We start from the raw sequence: 18,699 nt of genomic DNA, 5'->3' as shown, positions 1-18,699 counted from the left end.
GGTTCTTAAATTTTTGGGTTCAAATTTGCCGGGACAAACAATGTAAACAGATGTTGATTCAAATTCAAAAAAAAAATAATTGTTTTATAAATTATTTTTAGTATCGTAGATGTTAAAATATCATTTTATTTTATATATAAAATATAAATATAAACCTTAAAATATTACTGTAAATTAAACATACGCAAAACGTAAATTATCAGCCTAAAAAACTTAAAACTCAACCTCAAGCAACCTCACGGGAAGTGTGGTCGACGTTAGCAGAAGTTTCTCGATTGCTCTCGGCAATAGTTGCGACAATAGAACTTCCCGTAAAGCACCTTGTCTGAGAAAGGTGCGAGTGTTCAAAATTACGGTGTCTGAGAAGCAGGCGAGGAAGTAAGGGCAAAACAGGGCAAAACATTGTAGTGGAAAGAATGGCGGGTTCCAATGGTCCAGATTGGGACGGGCTTCTGAAATGGAGCCTCTCCCAATCCGACGGAACGCAATCTACACGGCAATTGAGGTTAGTCTTCTTGAAATAGTGTACCAGGCCACATCATTATCTTCTAAAGTGCATGTGTGCCAAGGAAAATATATGCCACAATATAAGTTCTCTTCTATGGCTTTTGCGTTGTTCCTGAAACGCTTTGTGTTTTTGTTGGATTCGCAGTGTTGTTCAGGGAAAAAAACATAAAAAGGAAAACTGGGGTTTTTAATGGGATAGGTTAAAATATAGATGCATACTTGTTAGGGTGTCATGAGATTTGAATTGAGGGATCATTTGCATAGGTTCACAAGTTAAGATAAGATTTGAAGGCAATTAGTTTAATTTCTAGCATAAGTTTGCTGAGCTGATATATTTTTTTTTAGTGGTCAAAGACCCTTTTCTGCCAGAAACCTTTGGTTTATAACCTGCGTCCGAAGGGTGTGATCTCGTGACCTTTTTTCAGGGCCCTTTCCTAGTCAAGTACTATCACGTTTAATCTATGATTGATTTTTGATTTATCGAAAGAAGCCGTTCATGCACTCATGGGACTTTCGAGTTCCACCAAAATCACCAGGATGGACGTCGCTTCATCAATTTGTCTAAGACAAACTGTGAGGCTAAGTGAACTTTGAGATAACACAAGATAACAAATCAAAAAGGCTGTATTAGCGCCCTAATGTATGTGAAGGACAAAGGTATTGTAAGCATTATATTTTGTACACAAGAAAAACATCACGAAATCAGTTGCGTAGGAAGTGGGATCTTGTTTCATGTGTATATCTTGTAATCCCATTTCAGGGAGTGCGAAGCATTTTCCAAGTCAGATGGGACGATGGTCTCAACCATAGTTTAATTTGGGTGCCAGTTTTCTGAGGAAGACTTTGGCATTTGCTTAAGGAACCTCATGCCCCATTGAAGTTTCCCCATAGGTTCTTTCTCTTGGGAGAAAAAAATGAGTAGCATAAGGGTTTCAATAACCAAAATTACTTGTGCAAGATTGTGACAACAACCCATAAAAAACAGTATAATTTGGCAACCAGGGTGGAATTTATCCCTGCCAATTGTTAATGGCGTATGCCTTACACCTATTATATGTTCTCTTACACCTCTTACCTCTGCTTTCACATATCCCCTTACACTGCACTTAGACATTATCGCACCTCACATTATTGGTTCCTCTACATGGCATATTAACTTCATGTAGAGTCCATCACTTAGGGCTCATTAATCTACCTAAGACATAAACACACAATGGTCAGACAAAGAAGCTCCCAAGTTACCATGACTAGTTATGACCATGACAAATGATCTTCCCCTAACACCCCATTACAATGAACATTTGTAAAGTCCTTGCAATTGCTCATGCTGCAATATGTCCTGTTCCAAGTGTCTTTTGCACCCCTTCACTAGTTCACGTTTTGGCAAGCCTATCTTTATTTGACTTGTTTGTTTTGACACCAAACAAATCTCTCGGCACCTCATTTGTTCAAATGATATTACTTTGTATTTATTGACTTTTAAATTTGTCACTTGTGTTGTTGACTCAATACAATGATTTCTAATTTATTGTGTATGTGCATCCTCTTGTCTTCTTTCTTGGATTAGCCAAGAGTTCAAAACTCTCCCTTGGATCCTTGGTGCATTATGTTCTAGCATTTATTATTCTTTGAAGTGTTTAACCTATTTACCCCCATCTTATTGCTTGTGATCAATTGTTGGACCTGTGTACCTCCATCTAAATACTTGTGACTTGTTGGTCTTGCAACCAGGTAATTCCATACAAAGTTTAGCTTCGAGTCTTAAAATACAATGATTCGATTGCAAAGACTGTCAAGACAAACTTGAGACTTTTTGGGGACTAAATTTGTCACATGGATTACAAACTCAATATGCCTTGACTTTAAAATGACCATCAAGAAGCCTTGACTCTAAAATGTTTGTCATGTCTTTCCCTTAAAGTATGACATTGAGGTCTATAACATACTTCCCTCTCCCAAAAATCTTGTCTTACCAATATTTAATCTGGGATTTTAAAACTTCATTAGGACAACGATCAACCCAAGATTTCCATTTTGACAATTTGTCCTGCCAAATGCGAAGTATTAATTTGGGAGAACCTACATAAGCCACCTATGAAATTGTCTCCAATTACCATACTTCAAGTTTAGACATAAATGGCATCTCCAAATTGTTAAAAAAAACTTGTATGTAGCTAATGGTTGGACAACACTTTAAATGCTTTGCCCAGTGTAACCAATGACATTGAATTTCAACTTTGTATGGACAAGTTATGGTGAAAAGTTTGTTTAGTGCTCCTAAAAAACAAGAGACTTGAAAAATTAGTAGGGTCTTTTTTTTTCTTTGGCCTTTTATACCCATATGAATATGTGCTAGAAACTAGGGAAGACTCCAAAATACATTTTAGTTTGATTAAATTTACATTAAGCTTTAGAAATCCAAAACAAATAAGTTCTTTTCTTTGGAGTTTCTTGCTCTCTTATCCACTTTACATGCAATGCTCTACTGAGGGTCTTTGTATGCTCAATAGACACTAAACTCTTTTGTAGTGCCATTATCAATCTTCCATACTAACTTTGATTTGAAGAAATAGTTGTAGCCCTTAGAACTTACATTGTTGCATGGGAACAACACCTCGCAAGCAGTGATGGAGAGAAAAATGCATAACTCTTTTTTGCTTAGAGACTTGATTTTCCTCTACATCACATGGTCATGGAAAGAAAATCTTGTTACTTTGATTAATAACACATGAATGTTACTACTTCATTGCCATTATGGATTTCTATAGGCTAACAAGAACCCCCATTCATTGCATAAATAGAAATTGCAAAATGCTTCACCTAGAAGGCCTTCAAAATGGAATGGATGTGTAGTTGCTTTGTCACTATTCACATAGATGAACATCTCAACACCATTGGATTCACTTGCTCTATTGAGGTCACCTTCCATCAACGCTATTCATCGTCAACTACAATGCTTACACTTGGTTACATAGGTCTCCTCCTTTAATAGTGATAATCTTTAGCAAACAACGACATTCATGGCTCTCATAATTCTCAACTAGAACTTCATAAACTAGAGCTTATCAAGCAAACAACACTTCACAAAATTTACACAACAACCTACACTTTCCACGACTCTAATTACAAATTTCTCTTGCATCAATATCAAACATATGTGCTCTCATAAAGAAAGGGTGGCAACATTCTCTCAATATCCAACGTTCAAATTTGATAAATTGCAATGCCATGAATCACAATTTTCACATGCTTTTATACTTCATATTGACATGAATTTGATACCACATGTTGGCATGATGGTGCCCTTCTCACAACATAGCATGAAGAAGGACAAGAAAGAGAAACAAGAGAAACCTCAACACCCTATTTATTAATTGAATTTTCACTAAAGAGGCATATGAATACAAGTATTTAAATTTTATATAACCCATGAGTCTTTGGGCCCTTCACCAATATGCTACCTTTGGTGGGATTCCTCCATGCTAAGCGTTCATGACATGTTCCTCTATTACATGTTCTCTTACGTGTCTTACATGTTCTATTATACCTCTAAGATATTCGCTTACACCTCTTACATATTATGACACCTCACCTTATTGATTCCTTTGCATGTCATATTAACATTATGAAGAATTGATGACATATCAACATTATTTAGAATCTTGACCCATGACTCATTAATCTACGTAGGACTTAAACATTCATTGACCACATAAATAAAGTCCTAAGTGACCTTGAGTAGTCAGGATCATGTCAAATGATCATTATTCCTAACACTATTTTTCCAAAATTGCTTGGGAGTTACACTTGGCCTCATCCCTTTTTTGACATGCCTCTCAGGTGGGTAGATTATAATGACAATGGAACTTTGGTAAGCTTTGTCTGATGAGATGAATATGATTATATAAATAATATAAAATGAAATGCTATGTGATAATGTAAACAATATAAATGTGTATTTGCAAAGGTTATTTGCATTAGTGAATTAGATGAATCACAACTGTTGGTCTCAAATGATGTTGAGATTTAATCTCGACCGTCAATCTCTTTGGAGATTAATTTTGTGGATCTAGTCAATAACTCAAACTTATAAATGGAAGGCTAGGCTAAGGGAGAAGACATATATTTGAGGACAAGATAGTGAGATAGTGAGATCTCAATGATTGGGTGGAGAAGGACTTTCATTCAAGTGTGTAAGGTTCAAGGAAGAGTGCTAGGGGTAGCAAGGGAGATGGATCTAGATCAACTAGCAATTTGAAGGACAATCCTGTGGAGTGTTTGATCAACTAGATCATTTCCAGGTTTTTGTTGTATTTGTGTTTGTCCTAAGAGGGCCATTATTTTAGGAAGGGAGCCCTTGTATGCTGTAGATTATTATTAATGAAACAACATATTTTGAAGGGCATAAATCTTGTGTGCATGCATTTGAGATTGGTGTTTTAATTTGTTTATGTTATTATCTTTTTATCTATGTGTTAAAATCTCAACTGTGCTTTTTATTCAATAGATCTGTGTAATAATTAATTTTAAAGCAATTAATTTGCTAGGAAATAATTAGCCAGGTTGTTGGGGTTAGAAAAAATTAACATGGTATCATAACATAGTCTATAAGAAACCGATTTATGAGTTTGCACATAGGGGCCAAATTTGGTACACAATAGTGGCAATGGGCAAAGTATGTGCAACAGTCAGGACATACAACTATAGGGCCGTAGGCACAACTGAGTGTAGGTCATTGGTGCAGAGGGTCAGTCATATGTGTGACAAGACTACAAGTAATAAGGAAGATTTGGATGCACAACAAAACATAACTACTGTACAAAAGGACCATACACATGCTGTATGTTGTCCAAGCAGATAGACTTTAAACTTGTATTAGGTTGATAGTTGAAGACAAAGTCACCAAAAACAGTGTGTCGCCGCAACCGCCCAAGGAAAAGGTCATTGACGTTATCTAAAAAGTGGCGTCGACGGTAGGAAAATAGAGTCACTTGTTAGAGTTAAAAAGAAAGTTGGCCATACACAACTGCAAAAGAGCACAAGCTGTTGTGAATTAAAAATTTCATGCTGTGCACTAAGTTTTGTAGTTGTCAGGAAATCGTGAAGGTACAATTGCTAAGTGACAAGAAAGTTGTATGTAGCTATACAAACGACAAAGTAGAAGGCATCATACAAAAGGTATACTTGCATGTGTGCATGGAAGTGTGGCTGCTAGAAATCCATATGTGATCATATGGATATGGAAACCTTTGTGTTAATGTGTGTGATTGCCATTGAATATTTTCAGTTTAATTGAAAATTTGCTTGTAGGAATTATCTGTGCAAGGTTTAAACCTACACATCATAGAGGGAAATCATATGAGTAAACAAGGCTTGGGGATTGTTACCCACCAAATTGGGTAATCCTATAGGATTGATTCCCCCATAACTCTGGTTTGAAGTATTGTTATGCCCTTAACAATTAAGTATTGTTCACTTTGGTGCATCTAAGGTTATTGGCTCCAATGACTGGTTGGTTTCCGTTGAGTTTGAGATGGTTTTGCACAAAGTAGTTGAGGCCTTGGGGGCACACTATTCCACTCCTACTCCACATAATGCCTAGGCTATACTACACTTTCAGAGAGCATGATGACTAGAAAATGCAACGTTACTCTTCTATAGTAGAGCATTGGGCACTTTGATGATCTTGGTATTTGATGGACACCTTAGAGCACCCTCAAATGCCAACATTGAGCTCTTCTTGCTTAACATTGAGGATTCTTGATGATGTACCAAGTAGACCCAACATGTCCCTAGGCTAGCCTTTGTTAAGCTTTCCTGAACCTAGCACCCGATATTCAGTTCACAACAATTAATTACTGAACAAATACACAACTAGATTCCTAACACAAAAAATATAGTGGAAGAAAAAATTACTTGATCTGAATCAAACACACATAAACATATCTCTACCCAATCATTAGTTCTTCATTAATAAATTAATCCTAAAACCTACTTGGGCTCCCATACTAGGGATAGTGGTCCAACTGAGAAAATACAAAACTGATTACCAGCCTCGCTGAACTCTCTCAGACCCAACACACGTTCATTGAGAAGCCTCTCCCAATCTTGTGCTACTTGTGTTTTCTCCTCACCTTAGCCTTACCTTTATAACTTTACATTGAGCCAAAACCCCGACCCTAATCTCAAAGTGATGGACGATTGAGATTAGATCTTGTCTCATGTGAGATTGACGACTAAGATTAAAACTTAATCACTAAATTAAATAATTTACGTTATCTAAGTTTTTATTTTAGCTCAATAAGCCAACATATAATTATGTGCCTTTTCCTAAGTTTAAACTTAGGCTAAGTTACATCAACAAATATTCTAAAGGTGATATGTGGGTGACTTCTGCACGCCTAGACATAAGGCCTGTGTAGTACCAGCCCGAGCTACAAACTTCAACAACCTTGACACTACTTGATGGGCATTGCTTTAATCTGGGCCCACATGATGTTGATCATCCCCAGGATGATTAGGGAAGGATTTCATTACTTGATGGAGCCCTAACTTTGGAGAAAGAGTACACTACGTTGTCTAGATGGCATCCATGGAGATGATACAGGGTACCCAAAGTTGGCTTTTGAACCCGTGGAGATGTTTTGGAAATTGATTTGAGGACCCTTCCTCTTTGAGGTTGATCATGATGCTTAGAGACACATCCAACCCTTCCATTATGCTTTTGGAGGATTTTGAACCCTAAAGGGGCATGACATCATGGTTAGAGAGGCGTTACAATTTTGATTTTAAGTCAATAAAGCCAACATATAATTATGTGATTTTTCCTATGTTTAAACTTAGGCTAAGTTACATCAACAAATATTCTAAGTTGATATGTGGGTGACTTTTGCACACCTAGACATAAGGTCTGTGCAGAAGTACCTGCCTGAGCTACAAACTTCAACAACCTTGACACTACTTGATGGACATTGTTTTGATCCAGAGCCCACATGATGTTGATCATCCCCAAGATGATTAGAGAGGGCTTGCATTACTTGATGGAGCCCTAACACTAGAGAAAGAGTACACTACATTGGCTAGATGGCACCCATGAGATGACACAGGGCACCCAAAGTTGGCTTTTGAACACATGGAGATGTTTTGAAGCTTGATTTGAGGACCCTTCCTCAAATTGAGGTTGATCATGATGCTTAGAGACACATCCAACCCTTCCATTGCACTTTTGGAGCATATTGAGTTGTAAAAGGGCATGACATCATGGTTAGAGAGGCCTTACAGCTCACACGTGGGAAAATGTTGGCATATTTTATTTGTTGAGCTATTGGGTTGGCTTGTAACCCATTTACTTTATGTCTACTCAAAATTAAACTTGTTTAGGGGCTTTTAGTTGAATTAATGGAAGTGATAGACCTCCTATAAAAGGAGGATCACTCCATTCATTTTCTCATCATCATCTTTGTGGATTTCAACCTCTTTAGAGGAGCTCAACTTAGCCTTTGTACTTTGCTACTTGTGGAGATGTGATCTTTTGTGGAGCTTTTGCTATTGGAGACTAGTTTGTGTATTAGAGACATCTTTTTGGGATTGAAAGAAGGCATTTTCTTGGAAAATTTGTGAGTATTTATTGCATATCTTTTATGGTTTTACATGTAATGAAATATTGCTATGGTTTTCTATTGTTCCTTGTCTAAATGCAATTTTTTATTGGAAAGTCTTGGTGAATTATTGCATGTTAAATCTATTTTCCTTGAAATACCTAGAAGACCTCCTAGAGAGCTTTTCTTTTAGTTAATTTCTCCCCTCATAAAAGAATACTTAAGGTTTGAAAGTGAAAACTAGGGTTTTCTTGCTTACTCCATGCATGGATTTCATATCTCTAAAGTTTAGCCCCTAAGACTCCATCACCCAAGTAGGGAAAGGGTCTGGGATCCTAGTGATGATCAAAACTCATTTATTTTTTTTAACTTTTTCTCCTTTTCTAACTTTTTCAGCCCTTTAAAGCAAGGTGCTAAGGTTAGGGCAAGGGTTGAATTCAGCTAGGGCTTGAGGAATGACAATTTTGGAGCTGATTTGGCTGTTTTTCACCTTGATTGACTTCACATGCGAAATTTAGCTTGTTTCTTGTGAAAAGTGGCTCGTTAGGGTTGATGTCATCAACCCTCGGCAATTTAGTGCCCTAATAAAACCCTAGTTTTATGCAAGGCTTCAACTTAGGGCTTGTTTGAAGGCTTACCATCTCCTATTGTTGGTAATATCTTTAAGTAAACCTTTTCCTTGTGTTTGCATGTCTAGATGTACTATTGTTAAGCTACTTCTTGAAACCCTAGGTATCAAGCACTTTTTTTATGGGCTTTGCATATTGTACATTGTTTCTTTTGTTAGAGAATTGTGCCTTAATCCATAGAAGAAGTACCTTGTCTAGCCATTGGGAAGTCTCCTGTGTGGTGAAATTCCACTAAAGAGTAGGAGGTGGAGTGCTAAGGTGACTGTGGCAATCCTCTTGTTGTTGTATCTTAGTGTGGTTCTTGCTTTGTGAGGCCTCTCACAAGGCCTGCTAAATTTTGAGTCAGCGTGGATCAAGGTTTGTAGGAAGGCATGAGTGACATGGGAAAAGAGTATGCTAAAAGGTGTTGGGGGAGTGAAGAGAGAAGCACACAATTCATGCCTTCTCTACAAGATAAAGAAACATTCCTTGTAGTGAAGGCGGTGATGATAAGAGCTCTAAAGAAGTCTTGGGAAGGGTTCCTTCCCTTTGGGGACTTTGGCAAGGCTTTCTAGTTGACTCATTCCCCCCCCTGCATCTCTATCCTCCCTTCATTCTTCTTCTATCTCAGAGGTCTTTAATGTATGACTCGAGAGTCATGGTGAAAATAATTGTTTTGCTTTTACGCACTTCATCTATATTGTCTTTTCAAGGTGAAAAGTAAGGGTGAGTCTAATCTGTGATGATTTGGAGCTTCTATGGCTCTATCCACGGATCTGTCATTAATTTCAGTTGATGGATGTATTGAACTGACTGTCATGGGTCAACTCTTGGTAATACATATTTTGGTTGGTTTTTGTTGCTTGGTTCTTTTATTTTGGTGGATTGTTGTAAAGATTCTGCATTGTGCAAGCATTTATGAGTTCAACATCTGGTTTTCTGAGCTAACTTTGAGTAAGATCTGGAGCAATTTTCAGCCTTGCTAATTCTTTCGTTTCTTCCATATTTTTTATTCTCTCTCTCTCATGTGTTTCGGCTGACTCCACATCTCATGGATTATGCATTGATCATTGGGACCAAGTTTAACATTCAACAGTTGCTCATTTACTTGATGGTATAGATGTATATCTGTTGTTTTAGGGCAAAATTCTTTTAGATCTGCAAGCTGCATATGCAGATCAGAATACAAAAATATGCGGAATTCAGACTTTGGGGCACATACCAGAAAAGTGGAAAGTTAGTAGATTTGAGTGATTTGGATGTTGATATTGAATGGTTCAGATCTGGTTTGGTAAGGTAACCCCCTGGATTCAGTATACATTTATTCAAAAGTGAGAGAGTAGTTGTGGATGACAGCAGCAGTTATCCTTGTTATCTGCTGGAGACTCTTTGAGTACCCATTCCCCAAAGACTGCCTTAGGGGATAAAGAACTGAACATTATAAACTTTATCCCAGTTCCAATTGGCTTTTTGGGTCAATGTATATTCGAAGTCACTGAAATCTCCTCTGGGGTGTTTGGTGATCCATCTCTCAACCCATGTATATGTTGCCCCATCTAGGTGCTGAAGGGCAATGCACAACTTAACCTCTTGGTTATGAATACTTTGCACTCAATTGGCTAACTATATCTTGTTCAATTGTGTGTGTACTTCAATATAACATCCAAAATCATACTTGGGGATTTTCATTTGAAGGTTGTATGAGAACTTTGTCCCATCAAGCTTTCATCCTCCCCAAGGCTGTCTAGAGTGATATGTGAAGAACCATCATTGAATGGAGGGTTTCAATTTCATGCATTCGTCACTGACTTAATTTCAGTTTCGTGTGTTCATTGTTGAGAACAAATCTTTGATTTATCTCTTTGTCACAAATTCATTTTGTTTATTTTTCACCTTATTATTTTCATTTCCTACTTATCACTCTTGGTTTTAATTTCCTTGCTTGACTATTTACGTAAATCTCAACCCAGAAGCTCTGATACCAACTTTCAGTGTGCTCATACCTGAAATGGCACTAATGCTGCAACAATTTAAATAACTGAAACTAACAACAAAATGTAAGATAGCAATAAAACTCAAATAACTTAACAACAAAATTACATAAAGTTTGGGGACACCTGCAAACCGAAGGGTGGATTTCAAATTGCACCTCCAAATATGGATTGTTGGAGGGAAACTCTTCCAAGAAACTTTGTTGAATGTATTTTTTAAATGATGAGAGGGGTGGGGGGAACCCCTATTTATATCAAAAAGAGAGAGAAATTGAAACTTTAAGATTAATTTGGAGCATGCCGGTGGCGATCAAGGCTCTAGGGTTCAACAAAGAGTGTGACAGAGGATAACAGGTCCCCATGGAAGCACAGGGAGGAGGGAGATCCACTCCCTCCTACAGTAACGTAGTTGCAAGCAGGGGAAGAGCAGGGAATAAGAACAAGCCTCCACAACCTTTGGAGGTCAAGACAAAAAACACAGAAACTGAGAAGGCGGAAGGTAGCAAAACCCATGTAGAACAAGGGACCCATGAAGAGAACTGACAGGAGGAGAAAGCAGAAGACAGAGGTCAGGATATAGGGAACAGAACCAAGATGGGGCCTTGTAAACCCAAGACCATAACTAAACCACGGGTTATTTTAAATGATCCAGCTCTGCAAGAGCACAGGGATCACATGGCAAACTATGCCATTATATGCAAATTTATGGGTATCTGGCCGTCAGAGAAAGCGTTGTACACTTGGATAAAATACAACTGGAAACCAAAGGGGGAGTTAAATATACATCTTGGATCCAAGGGTTTTTTTTACAGTGGTATTCACAAACGTGGAGGACAGAGATAGGATTTTCGAAGGAGGACCATACTTCTTTGCAGTTGCTGGTCTCTATGTGCGGTCATGGACGATGAACTTTGTGCCAGAACGAGAAACCTTCACTTCGGTACCGGTATGGATTAGACTCTACTCCTTACCTTTAGATTATTGGATGCCAGAATCTTTAAAAGCTATAGGCAATAAATTAGGTCATTTCTTAAAGATTTTAGAGGCAACTCTATGAGGAAAATATACCTCCTATGCTCGTATCTATGTGGAGATGGACCTATCAGGAGCCCTTCCAAATGAGGTCATTCTAGAAGTCTATGACGAGGAATGGGTTCAAACAGTTGACTATGAACATATCTCGTTTAGATGTCACAAATGTCATGAACATGGGCACCTATCTAGAGACTGTCCTCTTAATAGAAGGGAGGAAGATCTAAACACCAGTAAAAGGAAAGATCAGACAGGTTTCACCAAAGTCGGAGGAAAAGGAAAAGGAGGGGGAAGGAAGACACAAAAAAACCCTACTGAGAAGGATAACAAAACAAGAGGGCACAACATTTTTGAGATCTTAGGAGAAGACGATGTAGATGGAGGTGATCAAAAGAGGACAGAGAATCAGACAAAAGGGGGAAAGGAAAAGAGACCAGCATGGAGTTCACTCAGGAACAGAATGAACACACGATGGACCCTTTGAGTAACATGGAAATAGAAAATGACCATGTTACGACTCAAAGTGAAAGTGGCACAGAGGACCAAGACTTACAGGAGATCTTGGAAAGGGAGAACTTAGAGCTGGAAAAGTTTCTTGAACAAGGAGGAAATCTGGGAATAAACTCCATACCTTAGGAGGACGTTGACAAGGTAAAGCAGCTATTCCTTAACAAGTCACATCAAACAGCTGCAGGAGTCAAAAGAGGACATGATAACCAGGAAAATAAAGGGACTTCCACAATAGGATTAATAACAGGAAAATTAACAAAAAACCCAGGGAAGAGGAGGGGAAGAAAAAGACAGAAAGAACTACTGTTGGAGTGTGGCAAACTCATGATTGACTCAGGAAGGATGAAAGACCTTTCCAGTTACTCCTTTAAATCCCCACCTCAATGAAAATCACAACCTGGAACATTAGAGGACTAGGGAGTAGAAGAAAACAGAGGAATCTAGGTAACAGAATCAAAGAGGAAAAACCTGACATAGTATTCATACAGGAAACAAAATGCTCAGTGGAGAAGATCAGAGAAAAACATAGAAAATGGTTAAATAGATATGAATACCTTGAAGTTAAAGCAAATAAATCTGCTGGTGGCATTCTCACTCTATGGGATCCACAGAAATTTGGTGTGATTGATGCGGAGGCTTCCAGACATCACCTCTCTTTGATTTTCCAACCGGTGGGTGATAGGCAATGTTACATGATCACCAATGTCTATGGTCCTCAGCCAATGGAGGACAAACTTCGACTCCTCACCACTCTGGAGGATATGAAGAAAAGATACCCAGCTCTACCCTAGATTCTAGGAGGTGATTTTAACATGACAAAATCACTCACGGAGAAGAAAGGAGGTACTAGAACTCTTGGTAGGGATTCAGTTGCCTTCCAGAACTTCATCACCAATATGAAATTGGTTGACATGGAAACCAACAATGGAATCTTCACTTGGAATAACAAAAGGGGCGGCCCTACCCAAGTAGCCTCAAAATTAGACAGATTCATTATCTCAGAGGAACTTCTTCTCATGGGAAGTAGCCTGAATGCGCTCATCCTACCTTTTGGAGGTTCAAACCACTGGCCTATTCAATTGGAAGCTTCTCTATTTGGTAAACCGAGGAAATCCCCCTTCAGGTTTGAGAATGCTTGGCTCACACACTCAAATTTCCTCACAAACATTGAAAAATGGTGGAAGGAAGAGCTACCCCTTCAAGGTACAAAGATGTTCCTTCTACACAGCAGGCTCAAGCACATTAAAGGCAGGCTCAAAGAGTGGAATAAAAAGGAATTTGGCAATATCTTCAAAGCTAAAGGAGATGTGGAAAAGAAACTAAAGGAAATAAACCAAATTCTTATCACAGAAGGCTATACAGATGAAAGGAAAGAGATGGCAGAGTCACTCCAGCATGATTGGGAAAACAGATGTCTACAAGAGGAAATATTTTGGAGACAGAAATCCAGAGTACAATGGATTAAGGAAGGGGAGAGAAACACCAAATTCTTCCACAGATCCACCATAGCACACAGAAACAACAACAGAATTGTGAAACTTACAGATCAACATGGAATAGAAAGAAACACTCATGAAGAGATGGAAGAGGTTCTAGTCCAGCATTTTCAGAGAATTGCAGAGGAAACCCCAGAAGATAGATATCAGTTTACGAAAAGATTTACTCAATACATTCCTAAATTGGTTTCTAGAGATGACAATTACAATCTTAACAGACCAGTAACAGAGGAAGAGATTGAGGAAGTCATTTCAGAGATGCATAATGGGAAAGCACCAGGCTCGGATGGCTTCAATGTGGACTTTTTCAAAGCTTGTTGGAGGATAGTAAAACAAGATATTCTGGAGGTTGTGGAAGACTCTCGGAGATTTAAGATGGTCTTGAAGGCGCTTAATGAATCTTTCATAGCCTTAATCCCCAAATAGGAAAAGGCCACCTCTCCAGACAGATTTAGACCTATAGCTTTATGCAATGTGGTGTACAAAATAATATCCAAAGTAATTGCCAACCGTCTCAAACCACTCCTCCCTACCCTTGTGTCAGAGGAGCAAATGGGCTATGTGGAAGGAAGACAAATTCTTAATAACATAATTCAAGCACATGAAGTGGTTCATTCACTCAATACCAATAAATAGGCAGGGATGATAATTCAGCTGGACATAGCAAAGGCCTATGATAAACTTAGCTGGTCGTACATAAGAGCAGTACTAAAAGCCTATGGCTTTGATCACAATTGGATTAAGTGGGTCATGGCGCTAGTTACCACTGCCAGCTGTTCAATTCTTCTCAATGGCTCTCCCTCCAAAACCTTCAAGCCTACGAGAGGACTCAGGCAAGGGGATCCTCTCTCTCCTTTCCTTTTCATTCTAATGATGGAAGGGTTAGGAAGAGCAATCAGAGCTGCTAAGGAGGAAGGAAGAATTCAGGGTCTGAGACTCACTCAAGGTGGGGACACGGTGACACATCAGCAATTTGTAGATGACACTATGCTGCAAGGCACACCCACAGTCAAGGAAGCCAGAGCATTTAAGCAGATTCTGAGTGAGTTTGCCATGGTAGCAGGCACAGAGGTAAGTCTCACTAAATCAAAGATTTTTCTTTTTTAATACAGATATTTCGATTCAAAGAAATCTTTCCAAGATTTTGGGCTTTCAAAGAGTCATTGCTCGCGAAGTACCTGGGAGTTCCCCTCATTGACAAACCGTTACACAAGGAAATATGGGAGACTGTTCTAAATAAGCTAAAAGATAAGATTAGCAAATGGACCAATAGAACCCTAAATTTAGCAGGGAGGTTGATTCTAACTAAGACAATCCTCCAAAGTATCCCTATCTATATGCTATCAGCCATTCTGGCACCAACTGGTGTAATTACTAATATAAGAAACATTCAAAGAGACTTTCTCTGGGGGAAAGGGGAAGAAAAGAAGAAATGGGCCCTAGTGGCATGGGACAGGATATGCAAACCAAAATCCCATGGTGGCTTGGGTCTTCATGACCTAGGAATTCTTAACAGAGTTCTAGGAGCCAAAATCTGGTGGAGATGGCTAAAGGAAATTCAAGCCCCCTGGGCAAAACTATGGAAGCAAAAGTATGCAAGAGATTGGTAGGAGAAGAACCTCATAAGAATGACAGGACAAGTAAAAGGTTCTTCAATTTGGAATAGAGCTTGGGAGAACAGGGCCCTAGTCCAAAATCATAGCTTTTGGGAGATCAGAAATGGAAATCTGGCTTGGTTCTGGGAGGATAATTGGCAACAAGAGGAGAATCTCCGCAGTGAAGATTTAGCAGACATTCACACAGATACCATCAACAAAGGTTTAAGGAAGGTAAGGGACTATTGGGATCACTCAAGGAACAATGAGAAATGGAGAATATGGAAACTTCCAGATTACAGAGAAATGGGCAGGATGCATACTCAAGCTATAGCCCTTAACGGTCTTTTGGAAAAGAGGCAAATCTTAACCTCAACCTTGGAAGATCAATTAAGATGGGGAAAGAATAAGACAGGTCTCTTCACCCTTAAGGAGGCCAAAAGGATAGACACAAGACTTAACTATCCAAACACTGATAAAAAGTGGAAAGAACTCTGGGAAAATCCTCATTGGATGAAAGTCAAACTGTTCAAGTGGCTGGTTCTACAGGGCAAGATTCTGACATGGGATAACCTTAGGAAAAGAGGCTTTGTTGGCCCCTCAAGATGTCACCTATGTGGACAACAAGAAGAAACCACTAATCATCTCCTGAACAGATGCTCATTCACCACAATACTTTGGCACTGGGTTGGTGATGTCTTTGAGCAGACAGACAAAAATGTAAATGACATCATTGCTACATTGATAAACTGGAGGAATTTTTTTCGGAGAATGAGATAATAACCTCCGCCTGGGCGTTGACCCTAGGGTTCTTAATCTGGAATGTTTGGAAGGAGTGCAATAACAGGATTTTCAAGGATAAGGCGAGCCCGGTGAGCAGCATTCTAAAGCTAATCCTTAAACAACTCAAAGAGTCTGTGCATATCCTGGGAGGTGTTGATACTGGAAAACTCATAGGACAAAGAGAGGCCAGAATCCTGGAAAAGTTAGAGCTTAAGGCCCATCTCCCTCAGTGTTCTATGCAGATCAACAAGAATACCTCTGCTGGAAAAGCTTCCTGGCATCCCCCTTCTCATGGTTTTTTAAAATTTAACATTGATGGGGCCTCTAAAGGAAATCCGGGTGAAGCAGGTTATGGAGGGGTCTTGAGGGATGAGGAAGGAAACATTCTGGTCATCTTCCATAGTTATCTAGGAAAAGCAACCAACAATATGGCTGAGCTCATGGCGATGGAACTATGCTTGGAAATACTGCTCAAGCACAACATTCACAATGTCATCATTGAGGCTGACTCGGAATTAGTCATAAATTCGGTGAAGAGGGTTAATGTTGGCGCTGCACCTGAGAAAATCTTAGGCCACTGGCGGCTTCTGCAAGTCTACCAAAGAATCCAATCACACCTAAGGGTGTTACGAACTCTTAGGTTGGTGCATGTCCGCAGGGAAGCCAACAAAGTTGCAGACTGGCTTGCCAATGAGGGGGTTCGAAACAAACATTTCGACTTGTGCTGCTGGTGGGAGGAGGTAACAAATGATAGGATGAAGAAGGAATGCTCATCCTGGGCCCTCAGTGACAGGCAGCAGTTTCAGGAAAATTCAAGAGACGGAATCTTATCTCATGTCACCGATGAATAAGTTCACTTCAGACAGTTCATCAGAGGATATGCACTATCGGTTCTCTAAGGGTGCATCTAGAAGCAAAGGCCGAAATTGAGACAACAGTTATTTGCTCACAGGTGAAGGGATTCTAGGTGAGATGAGTGCCACAGAGCGACAACTCCACTCTTATGGCATTCCATGTAGGAGGCCATCCTTCCGGACAGGTTTTCCTCGTACAAGGCGGCGGAGGTCAAAAGAAGACATTACCGGGGTCAAAAATTGTTGAAGACATTCCACCTACTCTGGGCGCCCTCTGTGGTTTTCTCGGATGACAAGCTATGCCATTCAGCTTATGACGCGTGGAGGGGGGAGAACAATGTTTACCGCCTTCTTTGCTAGGTATTCCGCGAGCGGATGTGAGGTCCAATTTGTTTTGTGGCCGTCAGATCCGGAGGAGGCTGATCTACGGCCACCTTTTGGTGTGCATGTTAGTGGGCCTGAAAGGACAAAACCACCAGTGGTTTACCACCCACATCGGGCGCTTTCTAAACCAAAGTCGGTTTTTTCCAAAAGCTAGCGATTCCACTCAGGATGCTACACGTGGCGGAGGACTGGAAAAGTAAACCGCCTTCATCGCGCGTTATTCTGCGGGCTTTTAAGCCGCGCGATATGGATACCAGCCGTTGGATTTGAAGTATCAGATCAACGGTTAGAGTTGATCGTGCTACTTGGGGTTTTTCCGCGGGATTGGCCTCCGCGCGGGTTACTTTTTGACCGTTGGATCGCTAGGAGTCAGATCTTCGGTGGGTTTTGGGGAGTGGACTTTGTTTCCACTTGCCCGCTTTCGATTCCAGGGCAGTCCCGACTTTGTTCCTGTTTGTGTTTTGGAGGTTTTGTCGGATCTTGGAGTTTTTTCACTCTCCCTTTGTGGGAGTTTGAACCTCTGTGTTTTCACTCTCCCTTTGTGGGAGTTTGTTGTTTCTTGTGTAAGATCTATAATTTTTCACTCTCCTAAGTTAATAGAAGGACCGTATCTTGCTTTAGCAAAAAAAAATAAACTTTAAGATTAATTTACCAATAAAGTGATAAGTTTCTTATGACATAAAAGCATAGTTTTAAAAACCGGAACCGGGGATCTACCCGATCCACCTATCAAACCGGTTATTGAACCAAAATCAGAAAAACTAGACTAGATAGATCTCAATGAACTGGTCTTTAAAAAAATACATGAAATAATCAAATTTTTATTGGATTTTTTTTTCAAGATTTAAAACCATGATTCCAAACCATTAGACATGGGATCATCAATAGGAGCTACATGAACATCATTTGGCCCAATGTATAAGGATTCCTCAGACTTTGCTACCACCTTAGTAGTAGTAGCAACAACAACTAAACTAGACCTAACAAAAGCACGAATTGGTTGAGTTGCATGACAAATGCATGCCATTGGTTGTTTTCCTTTGCTTGATTCAACTTCTAGTTCTAGTTCCATTGGCACTACAAAATTGCATTGGGATCAACCCCCCTAACTCCATGGCATCAACATCAAAATCAGGATCAAAGTCAATTGATTGAGTCTCCTCCACCCATTCTGATGTTGGATCAATATCCTCCAACACAATGGGATCTAGATTAGGTCTTTTGTTCATCAATTAGTTGCACCTTATTCAAAGGTTATACTACACGAAGACGAGATCATCTAACCGTTTTTTTCCAATCAATTTCTCCTCTTCATGTCAATCTGCTAAAAAACAGACCAGT

General features: G+C 39.4%; 1 protein-coding gene across 1 annotated transcript in view; it reads left to right on the top strand.

Annotated features, from left to right (window-relative positions):
- Positions 1-219: 219 nt before the first annotated feature.
- FES1A (Fes1A) overlaps positions 220-18,699 on the top strand; it is a 31,000-nt gene continuing 12,520 nt past the window's right edge. Inside the window, exon 1 of the mRNA XM_089438683.1 lies at positions 220-505. Within this exon, the coding sequence (XP_089294809.1) occupies positions 417-505 (89 nt within the window). The 5' untranslated portion in view covers positions 220-416. The remainder of the gene's footprint in view (positions 506-18,699) is intronic.

The sequence above is a fragment of the Pinus tabuliformis genome, chromosome 9, assembly GCF_031772625.1.
Source record: "Pinus tabuliformis cultivar Carrire ecotype Pingquan chromosome 9, CPIR1, whole genome shotgun sequence".
NCBI lineage: Eukaryota > Viridiplantae > Streptophyta > Pinopsida > Pinales > Pinaceae > Pinus > Pinus tabuliformis.
The sequence above is the reverse complement of the archived record's forward strand: the minus strand, read 5'-3'. Positions and strand labels throughout refer to the sequence as shown.